General features: G+C 36.4%; 2 protein-coding genes across 2 annotated transcripts; both read left to right on the top strand.

The window, feature by feature from the left end:
* Positions 1-2,127: 2,127 nt before the first annotated feature.
* SGCB (sarcoglycan beta) lies at positions 2,128-8,674 on the top strand. Its single transcript, XM_026078634.1, has 5 exons — positions 2,128-2,337; positions 3,258-3,443; positions 3,555-3,746; positions 4,958-5,089; positions 5,944-8,674. Exons 1-5 carry the CDS (start codon positions 2,158-2,160, stop codon positions 6,145-6,147), a joined length of 894 nt encoding a protein of 297 aa, XP_025934419.1. The 5' UTR covers positions 2,128-2,157; the 3' UTR covers positions 6,148-8,674.
* A 274-nt stretch (positions 8,675-8,948) lies between these two features.
* Positions 8,949-19,138, top strand: LRRC66 (leucine rich repeat containing 66). Its single transcript, XM_026078633.1, has 4 exons — positions 8,949-9,778; positions 12,194-12,363; positions 14,525-14,849; positions 16,303-19,138. Exons 1-4 carry the CDS (start codon positions 9,283-9,285, stop codon positions 19,020-19,022), a joined length of 3,711 nt encoding a protein of 1,236 aa, XP_025934418.1. The 5' UTR covers positions 8,949-9,282; the 3' UTR covers positions 19,023-19,138.
* Positions 19,139-20,998: the final 1,860 nt, after the last annotated feature.

The following is a 20,998-nucleotide window of genomic DNA, read 5'->3' as shown; positions in this document are numbered from 1 at the left end:
CGCGGAGCCCTGAAACCCCGCCCGGGGCGTCCTCGGCCCGTGCGAGCCTGGCTCTGGAGCGGCCGTGGCTGAGGCGCGTTTCGTGCCGCGCGGTGGCTGCGGCGAGGCCGCCGCGAGAAGGGGAAACGGCGCTTGTGAGCGGCGGCTTCCGCGCCCGGCGGCGCCGAGGTGGCCCCTGGCGTCGGTGCCCGGCGCGGTGCCCGGAGGGGCTTTGCAGCGTGGCAGCCGCCTCGCGGCGCTGCGCAGGGCAAGGACGGCGTCGGACCCAGAGCCCTGCCGCGGAGTCTGCACGTGTAAACTCTACAGCACGGAAAAATACCGTTTTCAGAATCTGAATGTCACTAATAAAATGTTCTAGCGTTTCTGCACAGGGCTGTAACTGCCCTGTGTAAACAGATACTCGCCACTAATCTGTGAGTCGGAGAGCAGCTAGCTAGTGCGGTCGGTATAAATAGAGCTCCCACATGAGTCATCTTACTTAGTACAAGTGGGATAGCTCAGTGACAATGTATAAATAAGACTTAAGCTCAAATTCAGCTTCTGTATCAGCATCTGACCTCTCACACTTCAGCGAAAGCTAAATTTCTCAAAAGGAGTACCGTTCTTGCTTGGAGGGGCGCACGTGGTGGCTGCCTCTGACCACACAAGGTTCAGCTGCAGCCGGAAAAGAGAGGGGAGCTGTACAAGGGCTGGGCTTTCAGGTGCTCCTCTGCCTCCTGGGGAATTTTTATAAGGCCGAGCGTGCGTGTGCATGCATGTATGCTGCCTTTGGAATTAGCAGGTAAGAAGCCTATGGTTCCTGAGGGATTCTCTCCAAACCGAGTCTCTGGTGCCTCAGGAGATACCCCCTAGCTTTGCATGGATGTCACAGCACTTAATCCAGCAACAACCATGCCAGTGATATTCTGTCAGTCCTGGTGCTGTCCTGCCTTCTCTTGTCCTGCCTTACAAGGTGAAAAACTGAATCTGAATTTTGTCTCACCATCAAATGCTTTCAAAAACACAGGATCCTTGGGACAAAAAAATTACTATCCCATTGTGCAAGATTTCCATCTTTTTTTCCACAGAATCCCAACCTCTTCTCTTAGACTGTTTCCCTACCTAATTCTGAGTTTTTGTAGGGTTACAGTGGCTTCCACAGTGTCACCAAGGAAACCTCTTTCTGGACATCATCTCCTTCTTCAACAATAAAGAAAGCAGAAGACATTTTTACCCTTTACATTAGTGTATACACACACACACAGAGTATAGCAAGCTTAAGGTGCAGCTTCAGGATTCATGTCAGATGAGCAAATCTAATGCCATCAGAAAGATCAACCCCTTGCTTTAAGAACTGGACCCTAAAATAGCACCTCACTGCATTGAAGGAAGGTGGAACAAAATCTTGTTCAAAGTTATGAAAATGCATCTAAATTTCTCTCCCTGTGAATATCTGTGAGAGTTTCCTCTGCATGTTAATTTATCAGATTGACAAAATACACCTTGCAATCTAGTCATTTCAAGACAGTAAGGTAAAGCTATACTGGCCAACTTCCCTCCATGGCAGGTTTGAGGCCTTAAAGTATTTTTCCTTTTCTTAATGCTGCATGCAAGTAATAGAAGTTGACTGTAACCTGCGTAGTCCTCACTCACCACACTCCTCCTGAAATTTTTGGATAAACTCACTTGAGACTCCTGCATTTGTGTATAGGGAACTAAAATCTTGTGTAGTGGTAAATGACCTGCAGGATTATGTCCTGTATTACTCCCAAGAGGTAAAAACTTGATGAAGTTCTTCTACAGCTGAATCCTTTTTATTTAACTGCAGTAGTTTCACTAATAATTCATAGCTGACACCATAAAAAATGAGATATAAAAGCATCTATAAATTGTCTGAAAATATCTGGATTCTAATATTAGTGGTAGTCAGCATAGATTGCACATAGATTGCATTTATGCACATTGCATAAATGGATAGTACAAATACAGTGGCAGATCAAAATATAATATCGAATATATTATCGTGTATGTTCCACCAATCAGTCCACATTCTTGATTTTTCTTTTTTTTTTCCCCCACATACATACATATGTATGGTTTTGGTGAATTACGAGCCTTGTAACAGCTAATCCATGTTTTGAATTATAGCAAAGTTCTAACGGCCCTGTGAAGAAGTCTATGCGTGAGAAGGCTGTAGAGCGCAGGAATGTTAATAAGGAGCACAACAGTAACTTTAAAGCAGGATACATTCCAATTGATGAAGACCGTCTCCATAAGACAGGCTTACGTGGCAGGAAAGGCAACTTGGCCATTTGTGTGATCGTTCTTCTTTTCATTTTGGCTGTCATCAATTTGATTGTGAGTATAATACTGAGGCTGTAAGTAACATTGGGATATATTTCATTTTGATTGTTTATTAGAGAGAGAAAATTTACTCCAGTGTGGCTGTGAAGTACTTAAAATGTATTGGAGACTCCTCATTTTTCTTCTCTCCCTCTTGCTCTTTTGTAGTCTGAACAAGATTAGACAGGAAAATCTTATCAGTTTAGACATCACTATTCCAGTATCATGGTCCCAGCATGGAACCTACCTGTTATCCAACACAGAAGTAGGAAATTTGAAAGTCTCTATCCATTCTCAAAACTTTACAGCAAGTGTGTGCAGTACAAATGCATTCAGGATAACTGTTCAGGCAGGAACACTGTACATAATAACTGAACTGCACATGATTGTTCAGAATTCATCAGCCACTGTAGTTTAAACCTCTCCTCTTGCTCATTATGACTATTCAGTGAACCACCTTTTTATTGCTTCGACAATGAAAAGCAGTGAATCATTTTTCATAACTAGACATCCACATCAGAAGGTGCTTTCTCGTAGTTCAAAGGTAACTAAGTATATCCTGCGTTGCAATACTGTGTTCTGCAAAACTGTTTAGCTTATGATACCATGATTACCCTTAAACAGGAAAAAGATTTAAATGTGGACATGATTTGATTTCAAACATATGCATGCATGTATATCTGTGTGTGTATATATATAAATACACAGATTATTTCAGATGAGTGTAAAAAGTCATGCAAAATGCATTTTATAATTAAGTGTATGCTAATGTTTCTAGTAGGAATTAAACATACTAAAGTAAATTTACCCCTACAGCTCACTTAAACATTTGCATTAATAATTATTTCAAATATAGCATCTATTAGTACAATACCCTGCGCAGGAAGACCTGAATGATCAAAGTAAGCTTTAAAAAATGTGTGTTTCTCTTCCAGATTACACTTGTTATCTGGGCTGTGATTCGAATTGGTCCCAACGGCTGTGACAGTATGGAGTTCCATGAGAGTGGCTTACTGAGGTTTAAGCAAGTTTCTGACATGGGCGTTATACATCCATTATATAAAAGCACTGTAGGAGGCAGACGTAATGAAGATTTGGTGATTACTGGAAATAATCAGCCTGTAAGTTATATCATGAATTGAAAGTTTGTGAGCCACACTATGGAATTATGCTCACATTATGAATAAACATTACCTTTGAAACATCATTAATTTAAGACTTTGTTTCTGAAGATTGTATTTCAGCAAGGAACAACAAAGCTTAGTGTGGAGAAGGACAAAACATCCATTACCAGTGACATTGGCATGGAATTTGTTGACCCACGGACACAAAACACCTTGTTCAGCACAGACTATGAAACTCATGAGTTTCATCTGCCAAATGGAGTTAAAATCTTGAATGTACAAAAGGCTTCTACAGAGAGGGTATGCCTTTTTTATAAACCATCACTTACTCTTTGCAAAAGTTAATTACAGAATTTCCTTCGTTGTAGAATAATAATGTCTGTATTGTAATCTGATCTTGCAAGCATGTTTAGAAATTTGATTAATACAGCTAAAAAATGCAGCTTTGAAAACCTAAGTCATCTTTAAAAGTCCAATATAAATTAAAACTGATATTATTAAATGAGTGTAACATCTAAAATACCATACTAACTCCATTACCAGGATTAGAAAGCCTGTATATGTTTTTATTAAGCATTTATGTGTCTGTGCACAGATAACTATTTCAAAAATAGAGTACCTCTGAAAAGCTTTGTTTCTAATTACTTACAAAAATAACTACCAGAATTTCAGCATCATTTTCTTTTCATTGGTGATAAATGTTATTACAATCAGATTTTTAGAAGTCTGAGTGAAAGTGTAGAGAACAGTAATAGCATTATAGAAGTTCCATTAGCTTAAGGCTTCCAGGTTAAACATGTTCTGATCAGAAGACTAAAGAGCCTGAATATCAGCACGTATGCATTAAAAGCATTGATCTTAATGTTAGACTAAAATTTATTTCTTGCATATCATCACTCATAATAAAGGCTTACACACAGAATACAGTCCATAGTTCTACTATATAACATTAGTAGTGTCAGTAGATTTACAGAGGGTCAAGTGTGTCTTGGGAAGCAGTGACCAATCCTATTAAGGACAAACAAAAAAGAGAACTTAGCTTGTTATTTTTTGTGTTTCCTCTGCAGGCTAACAGTTAACTAGTATGCTTCAGAGACAAAAATAACAACTATAACTTTAAATGGAAGACCAAATTAAATGAATACAGAAAAATAAGTTTACATGATCACTGTTTACAGGAATGTTGTATTTGCTACCAGTGTTAGTTATATATCCCATATAACTCTTCCATGTAAATTGCTGATATTTTTATTGCAATCAAATGATATGCAAGCAATAAGCTATTTTGCATACTTCCAAACTTAGGTAATTCTTGTTTCTATATGTAAGTGCAGAAAGTAACAAATAGGCGGAAGCTTTACAAGCATAGTGGGAGGAGGGTGCAAAATACATTGAAATTTTTTATTAAATTATTTAACAATATTTTTAAGGTAATAAAAGTTACTCAAACCCAAGTGGCACTTTTTCATTGATCTGTAATATTCTTTTTGTTTTTTTCTTTATGTTCTTAGATTACCAGTAATGCAACCAGTGATCTAAACATAAAGGTTGATGGACATGCCATTGTCCGTGGAAACGAAGGAGTTTTCATTACAGGCAAGACCATTGAGTTTCGCATGGGAGGAAACATGGAACTTAAAGCAGTAAGTATTTCAGATCAGCATCTGAGCAGCTTAGTTTCAAATATAGGCAGAGAGCAAATTCTTGTAGTTTTGTATGGATTCAAATTTTATATTAAATTGGCATGCATAAAAGTTTAGTTGCAGTTGGTGTATTTGGAAGGACTTTAAAAAGGTGGATTATTATCTTGGTTTTAATTAATGGTTCAATAGTTGTAAGGTAACAATGATTTACTCCTGCAAGATGCTACAAACCCACAAAGTAAGTAAAGCTAAGCTATGGGCCTCTGCACTGAAACAGACACCAAAGGAAATACATATCCCCTTCTGGAAGCTTTATTGCAAACAGCTACTGTTGACAGAGGAGCAGAGTGTACAGTTAGGATCAGTACCTTCATGAGCTGTCACAGCAAGATTCATCAGCATTCATTTAAGCTCTTTTTGAGGTTAAGACTGTAGAGCATATAAAAGGAGGAAAAATGTTAAAGGGGAGGGGCGAAATAAAGATATGTGCATCTGGAAATATAAGTTCAAACCCTGATTTCCATTTCATGTATAGATTTTTAGATATACTGTGTTGGCTAATAGCTCACTGAAGTGAAGAACTGTTTATCATACTACTGTTGTCTCTCTCAATAGCAACCTACCACTGGAAAAGCAAAGTACTTTCCTGGTTATAATTGAGAAATTGGTGGACGTCACTCACAAATTTAATTTTAAAATGAAACTTTCCCTTGTAGATTTAAAAAAATGTTATTCTTTTGAGTTCTACAGACATCCTAATGATGTGATTTATTGGTTAAACTTGTCTTTTTCAAAAACAGGCTGCCTTGGTTACATAAAAAGTTGTACTTTTATTTTTTTTCTCCTCTTAATAGGAAAACAGCATCATCCTGAATGGAACTGTGATGGTCAGCCCATCGCGATTGCCAAGTTCTTCTTATGGGGAACAGTTTAATAATGGTAACTGGTTGCGTTTCAAGCTCTGTATGTGCGCAGATGGAACACTGTTCAAGGTTCAAGTGACAGGATATAACATGGGTTGTCAGACTTCTGTCAATCCATGTGGAGCCACACACTAGAACACAAAGTACTACCAGGAGAGTTCTCTTCTGTTTACATTTGTTTGTATGAAGTAACTGCATGCCTTCAAGCATTTCTGTTTTTACAGCAGTTTATACTAACACTGATTATATAATATTTTTAAACACAGGTTATGCTCAGCAGTATTATTTCATCATATTTGTCCTAATAGTGGCTCTAATTTAGTAAGGTGCTGTAACATGTTTCAATTTACATGCATACTGAAGTACCTTCCTGAATTGGGACCAATAGAATATATTTAAAGGCAACATACTCTTAGAAATTATATTGACTGCCTTCAGTTGTCTCTAAAGCAGGTTTTTGTCCTGCCTCTCAATTCCTTGAAGATTGCTGAGAACAAAACTGCAATTTGAAGTACTTCAACAGGAACATCAATGTGCTGTTCGAAGCAGATTTGTCTAGGATGGTTGAAGTGGCAGACTTTGTGTCCTCTACTCTCCAAAGGTTGATGTAAAGATTTCTCTCCAAATTAAGTGGTCTACCATATGTGTACTAAAAGAAAGACAATGGCAGATTCACTTTTAAATATTGCATTACTTCTGCCATATAGTCTCATGGAGTTAAAAAAATTACTCTACCATCAATAATATTTGCAAAGTAGTATAGAGTATGGAAGTATAATTTTAATTTTGAAATATTCTAGCTGGTAATAGTGGAAATTGTAATTACTTGAGTGTTTCTCGAGCTACATAATATTTGTGTAAGTTTAAGTATTCTACGCTTGCTTGATTTATGTGAAGTATTTATAAAATGTGTTTATATTAAAAGTACATTTTTTTAATATGTACTGATAATTTGCTCACTACCCAAAAGAAAAGTATTTTCCTGGGTGCTTTAATGTGAACAATATATTAATTCATTATTTAACAGCTGATAATCTAAAGCATGGCATGGCTATAAGCAGCAGTGTTTGAGATTAGGCCTCTTTTTTCCATGAATATCAGTACCAATGCATTACTGAGAACCTCAGAATTAAATTCTGAATTTAACAAAACTGCAGGTCTGTAATTCTAAATGTGATGGTATTGGATCCCATGACAGCACAGTAAATGTGCATCTGAATTTGTCAACACTGAAACTTTGTATGTGATGAACTGAAACCTTACAGAAACTATTATAGCCTTATAATTACTTTGGAGAGATAAGGTGTTTTGTACTAAAAATAGACCAGCTCATTGTAAGATTACCCCCTTCCCACCATGTGTTTTTTTTCAGTTTAAAATATTTTTTCTGCAGTAGCATCAAGTAACCTTAATGGAGGCCACAAAGGTGACTTGACAAGCACTTGACAAGTTTTTCCAGATAAGCACCCACTTTGCTTCATAAAAGTTGTACAAATGTTACATATTAACTTCAGAATTGAATTTTTCATTTGTTATGGGAAGACAAATTACAATCTAGGCTTGTTTTATAGCTGTCCAAGTACGAGAATTCCACAAAGGGCAAGTCAGTCCCTGCTGCAAAGAACTTCCTATCTAAGGTCTTGATTCCTGCCTTTGACTAGAAGTCAGTAGGAACTAAATGGGTGGAAGTGATTTTAGAGGGGGGATCTACAGGTCAGGTATTATGCCACATGGCAGGTCAGAGGGGTCATATGAGGGAAGTATGTCATTAAAATTGCATACAGGCACAGCAAAGTTTTGATGTTCAGTTGGGGGTCAGGGTTATTTTGAACAAAAATGGAATAAAATGTAACAGAAGTCATTTCATTGCTCACAGTAAAGATAATGGAAAAGTGCTCACATTTTGCACATTGCATTTGTAGTTTTACTACAGTTAGTATTTATTAATCATGTCAATAAAGATTTTGCTGAAACCATGCATGCATACATCTTTCCTGCTCTAAATGGTGCCCTTATTAGTATTTGTTACAATTAAGTGGAGGAAAGAAACTGTGACATTTTTAGAACTGTTGCTCTCTTACTAATAGTAGTATCAGCAGAACTCCCAAAGCTGAAATAGGTCATGGTAAATAACAAATACTGCCTTGATCAAATAGACTATAAAGAACACATTATAGCTCTTGTCAGGTTAGTACTGATATGCCTATATGCTAATACTGGATTCTTTACTTGTAATTATCAGAACTCCTATTAAAATACTACATGCAGTATAGCTGAAAAATTTGTCACAAAGCTATGTTTAAATTATGGTTTGGAGAATTGTTTTTGAAGTGTGGATTTTTAGTCAAAAACCTAGCAAAACCAATTGTACAGATATCAATTAATATAAATTATTAATTTGTTGGCCATTATTTATGTATTGTTAATGTATTTTGTTACTTTCACTACAGAATTTGACAAATGTTGGTGCCATACATGCCATGTTGTGAATTTTTTGTGGTTTATCTTCTAACTGCTTAACATACATTTTTCTGTACTTGTTTAAAACACTGTGTGAAACACACATTTATTTCAATCCTGCAGATGCACTTGAGAGTCTAGATGTGTTTAAAGTGCAGACTACCTGCCTGTATAAAATACAGCACTGAGTACTTTAAAACAACTTACATGTGAAGAATTCTCTGCATTTGTAAAGGTGGTGGTTGTTTCAATAAGTAAAAGACAATTGAATTTCTCATCTTAGAATTTATTGTTCCATTTCAAAACAAAGACACAACTGTGGTTTAGAAGTGTTACTTGCAAGATTGTGGTCTCATTAAAGATATGTTGTGTTATCGACAGTGAAGCTAGTTATTAACTGAAAGTATGAAAACCATTCCACATCTATTTGTTATACATTATAACTGGTGGACTTTGCTCAGTGATAATAGTGTATGATACCAGAAGTTAGTTCAAAAGTCTCCATTGTTTTCAGTTCTTGAGTTCCTGAGGAGCTGTGTTTCTCGAGTTAAGGACGGGAAAAAGTAAGAAAAAGTTTGGATTGTTTTGGGGAGAAGTGGAGGGCGCGGGAAGATTACCAATTTCTGAATATGCTTTTTGAAAAATACCTAAGACTCCAAAACTGTATGTTTAAGGCAGAACATTGGCAGTGGTTTGGGTATTTGTTTAAGTTTGTTTTTTTGTTTTTTGAATGTTAGAAGTATTTCTACTTTCTATTTGATTGTAGTTATGCTGAACTTACCATAATTTTACATCTTACATATAGATATTATGGATAGCCTTCACTTGAGCGTCATAGCTGTGCTCCTTTACTTTAACCTTCCTGGATCGACGGAAACCAAGTCACACCAGATTCTTTCCAATATTTCTCATCATTCAGACTGCTGGTGGGATGGGAAGTTCTTAGTGAATTGTTCATTTACTGGAATATCTGCTATTCCAGAAGATATATCACAAACAGTGATAACAGCCGATTTAAGTTACAACAACATTAAAACATTCCTGTGCACCGATGGCAGAAATAAAAAATGGATGCTGAAACACCTGAATCTCAGTAACAACATGATTTCTGAACTCTCCTTTACTACTTTTAGAAATTTACCAGTTTTAGAAACTCTAAACCTCAATGGTAATGCCATCAACACCCTCACACTGGACATACCTACACCTGCACACACGTCCGAAAAGTACAGAGAAGCCTATCATCTCTTGCCTGCTTTGAAAGTATTATCAGTTGAAAGAAACAATCTTAATACAATTCCTAGAGGTAAGTATTTCAAAACCTTTAAGCACATCACCCAAGAGATAAGTTAATTTTAGATATAATTTCATACATCTTACTGATTTCAGAATACAACCATCTCATTTAGTTATATTTAAGGTAAGGGAAAGTTTTACCTGAGTGCAAATACAGAGACTAGAGCAAATGGTTCTTTGCAGTTGGTTTGGTTTTTTTATACAGTCTTTGTAATTATAATGCCTTAGTGCCAGTCAAACATTACCAAATTTATCCTCTGAGAGGCAAAGGAGTATTTTTTTCTTCTTTTATAGAAAGGGAAGTAAAAATGTTTGGAATTAAAACACCAGGTTCCAAGTCCCTACTGTGAAACTGAACATCAAGAAAACGACGGATAAGGGATTTCATACTACTGTTCAAAAGAAAGTCAATACTCTTAAAAACTTGCTCCCATTTCAGTATTTCACAAATGCAGGAAAACATTTTGTCCAATTCAAAACAATTACTGCCATCTCTTTGTTAATATTTTCAAAAGAGAACACCCAAAGTGACACCTTCTATTAACAAGCTGGAATTAAGTCTTCAGTAAACTTTTAGGAAGTATTTGCTAGCCACTGAAGTATGCCAGCATACCCTTTATGACAGCCTGTGCCCTCAGAAACAGACAATTCACATTGCTCAAAAAGTGCTTAAATGAAGCAAAAGCTATAGTATGAGCAGCCCAACCCTATATATTCGTTTGTTGAATTTTACTGATCTCTGATATCAATCATATTCATTAGCCTTGAACTTCATAAATACCAGAGGAAAAAAAAAAAAGGCATATCTCAAAAGGTTATTAAAGAGAATAATCCTGAAATTGCACAGGGCTCTAGAAGGTCTATCATTCTCCTTTTTTGATACCAAATAATTCTCTGGCATGCAGTAAACTGTTTTGCTTCATTATGTTGCTAAGTGTATATGTAAGTATCTATAAGGTTTCCTTGTGCAAAGTACAGAAACAGCTTACATTATAAAATATATTGATGAGAATTTGATTGTTTTGCTATATAAATATAACAATGTATTATTATACATACCAGGTCAGAAAGATTACACTTTTACTGTAAGAAATTCCAATTGCTAGATGTTAAGAACAAAAATCAAATTGCTACACATCATGCTACGATACTCCCAAGTTGCATTTAAATTTCATATTCATTTAAATACGTGTTCATAACTTTATTTTCATTCTCCAAAATACTTCATTAGCCTTCTGTTTTTTAAGCGCTGGTACGGGAGACGTCGTAAGAAACTCAAGCTTAAATTCTGAGTAGGGGGGTTGACTATAAAGAAACCCTTCTCTCAACACTCGAGAGATCCGGCTGCAAACCATCAGTGCCATACCAGTATACATTTTTGGCACAAATGTAGCTTCAATCAGGCAACCTGCAAATCTTCATAAAGGTGCAAGGAAGAATGGATGGAACTGCCAGAATTTCTGAATGCCTTTCATACTACCTACCTCTACATTTACAGTAGGAATGAATTATTCTGTCAGCCTTTTGCAGTAAGCCCAGAGATAGTTACTCAGCAAGCAGAAAGAGCAAACTGAAATTCAAGATTTCCTGTAAACTTGATGACACCAAGGACAAAATTTTTAAGGAGAACTAGTAGCTTCTAAACAATGCCCTACAATCAAAAAAATCACTCATGAGTGACATATAGATGTTACAAAACTGCGGTGATGCTGAACATTGAGGTGCCAGCCTTCCAACTGGAATTTGCAGGCTGGAGTTATAAAGGCTGCCTGCACAGTGTCTTAGAAAAATGAGGTATCCCTAGCTTTCAAAACAGCCACGTATGCAAAACAGATGCTATCATAACCAGGAAACGCTGGAGAATAAGCTGATACGCTTAGTATTTCACAGGCACGCTGCCATAATCAACACAAACAAGTTTTAGTTTTCAGTCAACTTTACATCCTACGAATATGGTTCAAGTAATTCCACACATGAAAAACGTGCACGAACTTGAAGACAGCAATGAATAGGAGAAGCTTTATCACTTTTTACATCTCTCCCTTTCATTTACTATTAGCATATTATGATTTAAAAAACAGGGTATATTCTGCCCCTTTTCACACTCCTCCTTTCCCATCTCTAATTCTCCAAAGAAGTGTGCTCGAAGTACAGACATGGTCATGTTACTGCTTTTATGGATGTCTGAATTTCAAAAAGCATGCATTGATTTGTGAATATATTAAAGTGCCTGCTGTTGATGCTATACAACTTTATAAATGGGATAACACCATTGAACAGAAAAGACATGATAAATCAAAGCCTGCAGCCACTGGCTGCAGTGGACAGTAATTGAAGGAAAGTTGTTGCAAAGAATTTTTAAAAAGTTGCTTGATGCAATTAGAAAATTAGAATATAAAACGTAAAACATTTTTGTTTTTCTTAGGACTAGGAATGCTGCAGTCTTTACAAACTGTCCATTTGTCATCCAATGACATATTACAGATTTATCTGAATGATTTTCAAAACTGTTCACAACTGAAGAACATCTACTTACAAGACAACAAGATAACGAAAATTCATCCAGAGGCCTTCAAGGATCTCAACAAATTACAGGTTAGAAACAGTTGTAATATTAGTTTACATGTTTTTGTATTAACCCTTGTTCAAGATACTAATTATCAACTATTCACCAAAGATGATATTAGCAAACAATTATAAAAATTAAAGCTAATGGTGAAAATAACCATTATTTGTATTATAACATATATTTGTTTTTAATATATAGACATACCACTCTTTTTAACTATCCAAAATACATTCTGAAAATAAAACCATTTATCTATGGCACAAACTTCAATCATAACTGGAGAACAGTAAAATATGTGATTTATTTTTCTTGTAGATATTTTAAAGCAGTCTGATTTTTAAAGGCATCCTTTTAGCATCATCTCTCTGACTCACAATACTGTTTTATGTTCATTTAAACTTATCAGGGCACATGCAGTCTGTCTGATATGAAAAGCTTGTAAACAGATTTTACAGATTATATAAACAGATTTATATAAAAAGCAGGGACAGCTTTAAATGGCAAAAGTCAGAATATGGCCAGATATCAACAGATACGAAGTAGCAAGCATGCTATGCCATATACACTAATACACTGTACTTTAGGCCAATGTGTTGAAGCAAGGTAGGACCTAGTTAACTTAAAACTTGGATTATTCATCTGCAGGGGGAGGGGGAAAACCAATGGTCACTGGCTATGGATCCACTACAGGATGGAATTTAATTTTATCAATAACTTTACCTTCTGCAGGACACCTGTTTTAACAAAGGTCCTGACATTCATTCATTTATCCATCCACCCATCTTAATGACCAAACAACACATTTTCTACAATTTAATACATGCACATCAGTTTTACTTTTCCTGCTAGGTTTTGTGAACAAAGACGCATCTACCCTGCAGACTGCTTTCTGGCAAGACAGATAAACTCCAAAAGGTGCTGCTGGTGCTACAGTAGCCAAACTATTATTGTTACTCAACTGCCTCCATATCTCTATACTACACTGCACTGTGCAGTGCAGACCTGTTAATCTCTTCAGTGTGGAAAGAAAAATAGGACACACACAGAAATACGTGAAAGTCAATACGGAAGTTATCCTGGGTAGGCTATTAGCCTTCTGCAGGTTGAAAGAGGGACTCGAGCAGAAAAGCATTACATTTAGGAATACATTTAAGTACTCTTAATCAAGTACACACTAGATTTTAGTTAGATCTTTCATACTTAATCCAAGCATAAATTGCTCATTAGTTGATTCAGTGTATGTACATGTATATGTAAATATTATATATACACACATACACACACAAACATATATGTATCATCTCATTTTGCCCCAAAGTATTAAAGCATTATCTTCCTCTGATGCCTACTGAAGGGGTAAAATACTAATAAGATTGTTTGTTCTGATTTTGCAATTTTTTTTTAATTATTTTTGTGTGAACAGATAAGCATTATCACATCCCTACACCACACAAACAGATTAAATCAAAATCTCAGTGGTCTTCTAACAGCAAGTAGGGCTTTGAAAAAGAAAGTGCTATCAAGGCAGTATTATAGATAGGTAACTAGCTGCAGGGAGGTTCACAAGGGGAAAGGACCATACTCTCTGTGGCATTCCCCTTTCCTACACACATGCACATCCTTTTTGTCCTCCATTCCTTCTGCATATGCACATACATACACATACATCCCTCTTCCATTCCCTCCAGGAAACCCCAAACCCTAAAATGATACCACAGATCCTTATCAACTTCAGCATAGTCAAGTTGAGGAAGAATTCCAGACGAGTTTCAGAGGAAATGTGGCTACAGAGGCCATTTCTAAGGAGACCAGAGAGCCATGAAAAAACATAAGGTGTTTTCATGACTGAAAATCTTTTGCATCATTTCATTAAGAGAAACCTCTTCTGCATCTAAGGGCATAATTTAATAGACATTCCATGATGAGAACCATGTGATATTCCCAGTCATACAGATAAAAGTATTCTACAATGAAAGAGCGCTAAATATAGTGCAATCCTTTCTTCATCTAAATCAAAAAGCTTAGAATAATATACTTGAAATTCTAAACAGTTTTTCCCATTTCCTTAGAAATGTTCGCTATACTAAAAAAAAGTTATTGTTGACAATATACCAATTCAGATTCCATTCTAAGACTTGATAAACTAATTTTGAATGAATGAATTTTGAATGAATTATTTCCAAATAGGTCGTGGATCTCCGTGGAAATGCTCTGAYAACCCTTCTACCACAGATACTAATCAATTTGAACATATTTCAACTTGGAGTGAATTCATCAAATAATCCCCGGATATGTAACTGCAGACTAAATGCTTTCAAACATTTAATTCGTTTTGACTCAATAAGGAAAAAATGGAATATTTCATACAATAAATCTGCCAACATCTCACGAAAGCCTCTCCTGCCTCTTTCAAGTTTCCATTTAAACTGCAATGACAGTGTTTCAATTAAAACAACTGTAATCCCAACAGGAAAGACGTCTGTGCTAAACTGTGACTTGGATAACACAAGGGGTATGTAAAACAGACTCTATCGATACACTGCTAAAATCCAAATGCATGCAGAATGATAAAAGAAATTGGTTCAAAAAGAACTGAAAAACAAGCTAACAGGCAAATTATTTGCTTAGAAAGTATTACATCAATTAGAATATTGGAAAGTCAGTTTCCCACCAAAAATCTTAAATTTAATCTCGTATCTTGCATCCAACTAGTAAGTGATGCTAGTATATACTTAAACTTCTTTGTGTATAATTATGTTATAAATTAATTAATGCTTGGATATAGGAGACAATTAGGCTTTTTTCTTAATATTGTGATTAATAGCTATGGGGCAGTCCTATTGGGGCACATAGAAAAATGAGAAGGGATGCAATAGTGTTTCTAGTACTCAGTTACAGCAAAATGAGATGAAAAATTATTTGCATGTAAAAGGGAAAGGAATTATATTTCTTCTACAGAAGTACAGCCACCGAAGACTGCAGCACAGTTCACTCAGTAAACAAGTTCTGCATACGCAATTAATAGGGAGCACTTGAAGTGCAAATGACAAATTCTACAGAGTTAAGACTTTCTCTATGCGGAAGAAAAATGAAGACAGAACTTAAAAAAGGAGGTGTATTTGTCACGTGTCATAAGCCGAAACAGTTTAACTCCAACAGACTAACAGCACTTAGAGGTGATAAGCCTTTCCATTTGGAATGCTTTATCCCCAAATGAAAATACTTAGGGTCGATCGAATATGCCACCTGCTTTATCTATTTTCAAGGAAAGTCACAGAGAAAAATATGATCATGGGATTAAAAGCAACATACTGGATTGCACTGAAAATGAACCGTAAACCCAAGCAGATCCAAAAGCAAACATGTACACACAATCTTGAAATGTACTCCCAAAAGCCAACAAGCAGCTATCTCCTGCAGTAGCTGAAGTTTGGAATAATCAATAGGTAGATACAAATAGCCTTGGTTTTCAAACATTTTTGCTCCAGTCAAAGCAGTAACCACACGAAAAAATCACAGTAGCTGAAACCCTGATAGTTAACTATGGAATAGGTTTTTACCTAGTAGCTACATGTAGCCACCATGCCATGCTGAAGAAGGGCTGGCTGTGAACATGGATCTTGCATGAAGTAGATTAGCATGTGTTTCTGGTAAGACCCAGAACATGCTTACGTAATTCCAGCGATTTCCCCTCCTACCCACACTATTTTTCTTGTAAAGATTGGTAGTAAGACACAGTATGTGCTGCATTTTAAGTGTGGAGGAAAACATGAGATGATTTAACAGACATCTGGCCCAATATCTAGTGATTATGGAGGGATAAAAATAAAACATTTCATAAGAATAAATAATGTTAGATTTATCAAAGATGGTCATAGAATGTCTTTATAGAAATAAATTGACCTCTCAGTCTTAGTATTTTCTACTTTTAAAGCAGATTTAATTCATGTTTTCTTTTATTTCAGGTAATGGGGTCTCTTGGTGGACACCTACTGGCAGAATTTCAAAAGATATTAGTCTTCCTCGCATGACACTGGATAAAATGAATAATTTAGTAATATACAATGCTGATAGAACTGTTGAAGGATTTTATATATGTATTTTTAATGCAACAAGGAAGAAATATCTCATCTACAATATAGAGGTAAAGGAAAAGCTTTCAACTTCTTTGGTCAGAAAAATCCGGGATACTAACACTGTTTTTAGACAAGGAAAAACCGAGCAAGACCTTGCATTGGCAGTCTGCCTCTCAGTGTTCATTACATTTGTTTGTGCTTTTTGTCTGGGTGCCTTTGCTAGACCCTACCTTGAAAACTTATGGAGACTCATGCGTAGAAACCAAAATTCAGCTTCAGAACACATTTATTCTAATCAAGCTTTTTCAAATGAAACTCTGGGCAGAGAGTGTTCTGCAAGCATACCAACAAATACACAGAATAATTTGTTCATTTGTGATGAAAATTCTTTAAAAAACACATGTATTCTTCCTACAGAAACTTCTAGGTCATATGAAAGTGTCATTTATAGCAATGTACACGCACCAAATACTGAGGAAAAGTACCAGAAGCAAAGCAGTAATGAGATCAAAGCAAAGCAAAAATCAGTGTTTTCAAACAGCAAAGCAACTAGTATCAGCAATGAAAATTATACAGATGCTGATCACAATGGACAATCTTCTATAAGAATGGATTGCAAAAACAGCAATGAAATAACACCAAGAAAATTAACAAACAATGACATTTCATTACGTAAAGATTCAAATTATGCAAATAATGAAGACTCAGAGAAGAGCAGTTTCCCTCCCATACCCAGCAGATTGAATGCCAATTCTTACTCAATTCACACTGAATCTTCAGATTTAGATTTACCCTTCACAGGAGAGACTGGCTTTCCATTTTCTGGAACACAAACACATACAAATGCACAAGACTCTGGGAACAGTGAGATAACTAACAAATCCGATCTGCTGCAGTCTGAAATTACGGAGGCTACACCAGATTCTCCTGAACGGAAAGAAATGATCCCACATAATGAGCCCCTAAGTGCTATGGTATTTGTGCCCAGAACACAAAACTGCGATGAAGAGCTTGGTGTAAATGGTAAAATAAATAAAATCAGTGATGCAGGAGATTTTATTTTACCAAACAGCTGCCAGAAAGGTATAAATAATGAGAATTTAAGTGCCTACCTAACAAGAGAAAATTCTCTTATAGAATATTATAAACCAGAAGGCAGTAATGAAAAAGATGATTTAGCAGATATATTTGGTGATAGTTCTTCAGATGAAGGGACTGTATTTACAATGAGTGACTGTAGTTCTTTAGCAGATTTTGAACTGGGACAACCTAGCAACAATCTCCCAGGCTGTCAGTCGTCAGTAGAAAAAGCTGGTACAAACAATGAAACTGGTAAGTTCTCAACAGTGCCAGAGTCTCCAAGCCTCGCTGCTGAACTTCAGCATATTAGAAAAGATGAAAACATGAACAATGCCTATTTTGAAACCACTGTTAGTTACGGATCAGATACTATCATGTCTGAAACAGAATCACCTTACACTAACAAATGTAGTGATCATCTAACTGTGTCAGATTCTGACACAATCACTTTTTCTAGTCAAAAAGTTCCTGATATGTTTAAGTGTTTTACCAATCCAGAGTCAACAATTCAAAACTCTATTTCTGATTCTCTCTGCAAACAAAATACAAGTTATAATGATACGATGTTAGTTTCATCAAAACATTCTCCCACATATGCCTCGCATACAGAGAATACTCCTTCTGCAGAGGCAGGCTTGTGGCTGTACCAGCTTTCCATTCAACCCCAGCACTGTCAGAGATTCAGTCCCCCTGAACAAAAAGAAAACGCAGCAGAGATCAGTGCAGAAGAGCACAGAGAGAGGAGTTCCTCTGAAGAGAATCACAGGGAAGGGGATATTACATTAAGAAGAAACATGAATACATCTGAGAACAATCATTTTACATTTACTCCCACTGATTTTGGTTTGAATCAAATCGTTAGAAAAACATCGCTACTGTGTTCCAACACAGCCATCAATGAATCATCTCTTCAATCTCAGCCTCAAAGCACAACTGAAAGATGTGTTATGGTTACTGCTGAGAAAGAAGACTCATTACCACAGGGGAAGCAAGTGAAAACGCCTAAGACTTGTGCAGAGAAAATGCAAAAAGGCTTTAATAAAAGAGAATGTGATGAGTATACAGAAACACAGGATAGCACCAGTTGTTGCCTGCCTGAAGAAAGGCAGTCTTGCAATGTTATGGCAGATTTGCATCATCTTAACTGTTCTGGGCAAACACAGTCAGTCTTCAACACAGAAAATTATTCCCAGTTGGATCAGAGTGAAGAAAATGCATATTCCTCACCACCCCGACAAGGCTTCTTTAATGAAAGCGTACAATACAGTTTATGGTCATTCCCACAAAAGACTAGAGGAAATACAATCTCCAGAAAGACCGATTCCAGTGAGATGGAGGATGATACTACTTTGACAGAATTGGAAAACAATTCTACAATAGCTGTCAATCTCCAAAATTCAAGTGAAAAACTCGATCAAAAAAATAAGACCAGTGTAGCTCAGGGTCACTTTTTTGTTAAGAAGAAAAGAGCATTTGATGGATTTGCTAATGTTTTGCAAAGCAGGAGAACAACAAACTGCAATAAATGAGGTATAAAATGTAAAACCACAACACCTAGGACTCCCACAATGATGATGTCATATAGCAGGTGCAAAAATAACTGTGTCTTCAAGTGAAGTTCTATGGCTCCGGGTAACTGCTAAATACTGATTTTATACCCTCTCCCCTCCCCCCCCCCAGTAAAATAAGCTGCTTTTAGCTTCAGAAAAGCAAGTTAAGGAACAAGGCTAAACAATCAGATGAATGTAGCTGCATGCTATGCTCTGAAGTCTGGATTCATCTAATTTAGGCATCCAATTTAGAAACACATAGGTACCATAAAGCCAAAGGGTAATTCAGGCCTACACAAACATTTGTGTACACATAAGCCAAAAGCCATGGATTTGTATTTAGAATGGTACTTGTTTAAAAAAAAAAAAAAAAAAAAAACCACTGTAGGATACTCAAAAGGAGTAAACTACCTATAATTGTAATAAACCTTGCATTAAGTTATAATAATTTTCTATGTTTACTTTGGTGTTGGTACTGAGATTAGTTTCCTTTGGAAATTGTCTCTGATATACACTGTTTTATTTCTCTTTGTCTAAAATAAATTTAATACTGCTAAATTTTTATTACATTATCACTATTATCTTGTTCTTCCTATGGGAATCACTCCTATACAGTCAAACAGTATGTATGACTATCTTCTGCTTTTTGAACCAGATTTGTGGATTAGAAGTTTCCGAATCGCCACAGTTTTGTGAAGATAGGTAAACAAGAGAAAATCTGCAAGAGTTTTAAGGGCAGAGCGTGACAGAGCAGGAAAGAATAAGAAAAATATTACAAATGCTGTAATTCTCCAGACCTCCTACTTGCTTTGATCCCAAAGTCAATCACAAAAATCGCAGGAAAGCTGGCTTCACTGGTACCAGTCCTGATGCCCCTTTTTGAAAGAAGTTACAAAATTTAAAACACACTGATTGTGACTGAACTATGTTAGTTTCTATCTGGACCCATTTGCAAACCCCATTCTGTTTTGTGAAGCACAAAACAATACTGTAAAGTCCACACTGAGCTTTTGTACCAAAAACAGTGAGGAGAGACTGCTGCACCTAACAGATGGCTGACAACAGAGAACAATCTGAAGTTATCAAGCGCTCATCTTCCACTCAAAAGGAGCAGAGTCCAACAGCGAGCAGGCTGCAGTCTCCCAGCAGATGGAACAACAATCTTGTGGAAACAGTTCAGCTTCGCATTAACTGACAGTGTCCCTCATCCTCAGAGAAATCTGTTACCTACTGGACAAGCTAAGTGGTCTAAAATGCAAAATAAGTCTGAGCAGTATTCAGTTGCAGTATTCTTAAAAGTCTCTAGCATTTAAGGCTTTGAACCCATTACAGAAAGCAGGACCAGTATGTAGAGTAAGAGGGGCAGAGTAGGTGCATGCATGCATGCATGCATGTAACAAAATAGAGAAAAAGGCTGCCAACTGTTTTTTGTGCCCTAAGTAATAATGTTTAGTTCGGGAGTTTTGTGCAGATCAAAGCAATATACACAGACTTGCTCAGATGAATGCCTCCTACCGCTGCCCCTTTTTCACATACCTACTTCCCTCCTTCTTTGCTTTTGCTTTTCCTGTTACTTCAGAGCTGATGCAACCTAGGAGCCCTCCTCAGACACAGCCCAAGTCAGAGCATGCCAATTAATGAAAAGAAAGGAAAAAAAGAAAAGAAAAAGGAAGCCAGTTATCAAAATCCCGCTTATACACCAGAACTGTAAAAACTAAATATGAAAAAATTCTTTCCTCCGTCTTTTTGCTGTAGCAATCTCAAGCTTTACTAGGGACAACTGCAAACAAAGCGTAACTTCAAACCAACTGAATTTTCAACATTGACCTTTTTCATGCCTTATCTTCTTGACAGCTTTAATCATCTTAAAAGGTTACTCTATTGTCCATGCAGGTTGAGGATTAACCAATAGCTGTAAAACATTTAAAGATTACTAGATAAAATGTACTATATAA

Source organism: Apteryx rowi, unplaced genomic scaffold, assembly GCF_003343035.1.
Source record: "Apteryx rowi isolate R43461 unplaced genomic scaffold, aptRow1 scaffold_481, whole genome shotgun sequence".
Taxonomy (NCBI): Eukaryota; Metazoa; Chordata; class Aves; order Apterygiformes; family Apterygidae; genus Apteryx; species Apteryx rowi.
This window is presented reverse-complemented; position numbering and strand designations above follow the sequence as displayed.

What these genes read in the sequence shown, in the direction of transcription:
- SGCB (XM_026078634.1), top strand. Translation starts at nt 2,158, where the DNA reads ATGCGTGAGAAGGCTGTAGAGCGCAGGAATGTTAATAAGGAGCACAAC. An exon ending in TGGCTGTCATCAATTTGATT is followed by an intron (nt 2,338 to 3,257) that starts GTGAGTATAATA and finishes TTTCTCTTCCAG; the next exon opens with ATTACACTTGTTATCTGGGC. An exon ending in TTACTGGAAATAATCAGCCT is followed by an intron (nt 3,444 to 3,554) that starts GTAAGTTATATC and finishes TTGTTTCTGAAG; the next exon opens with ATTGTATTTCAGCAAGGAAC.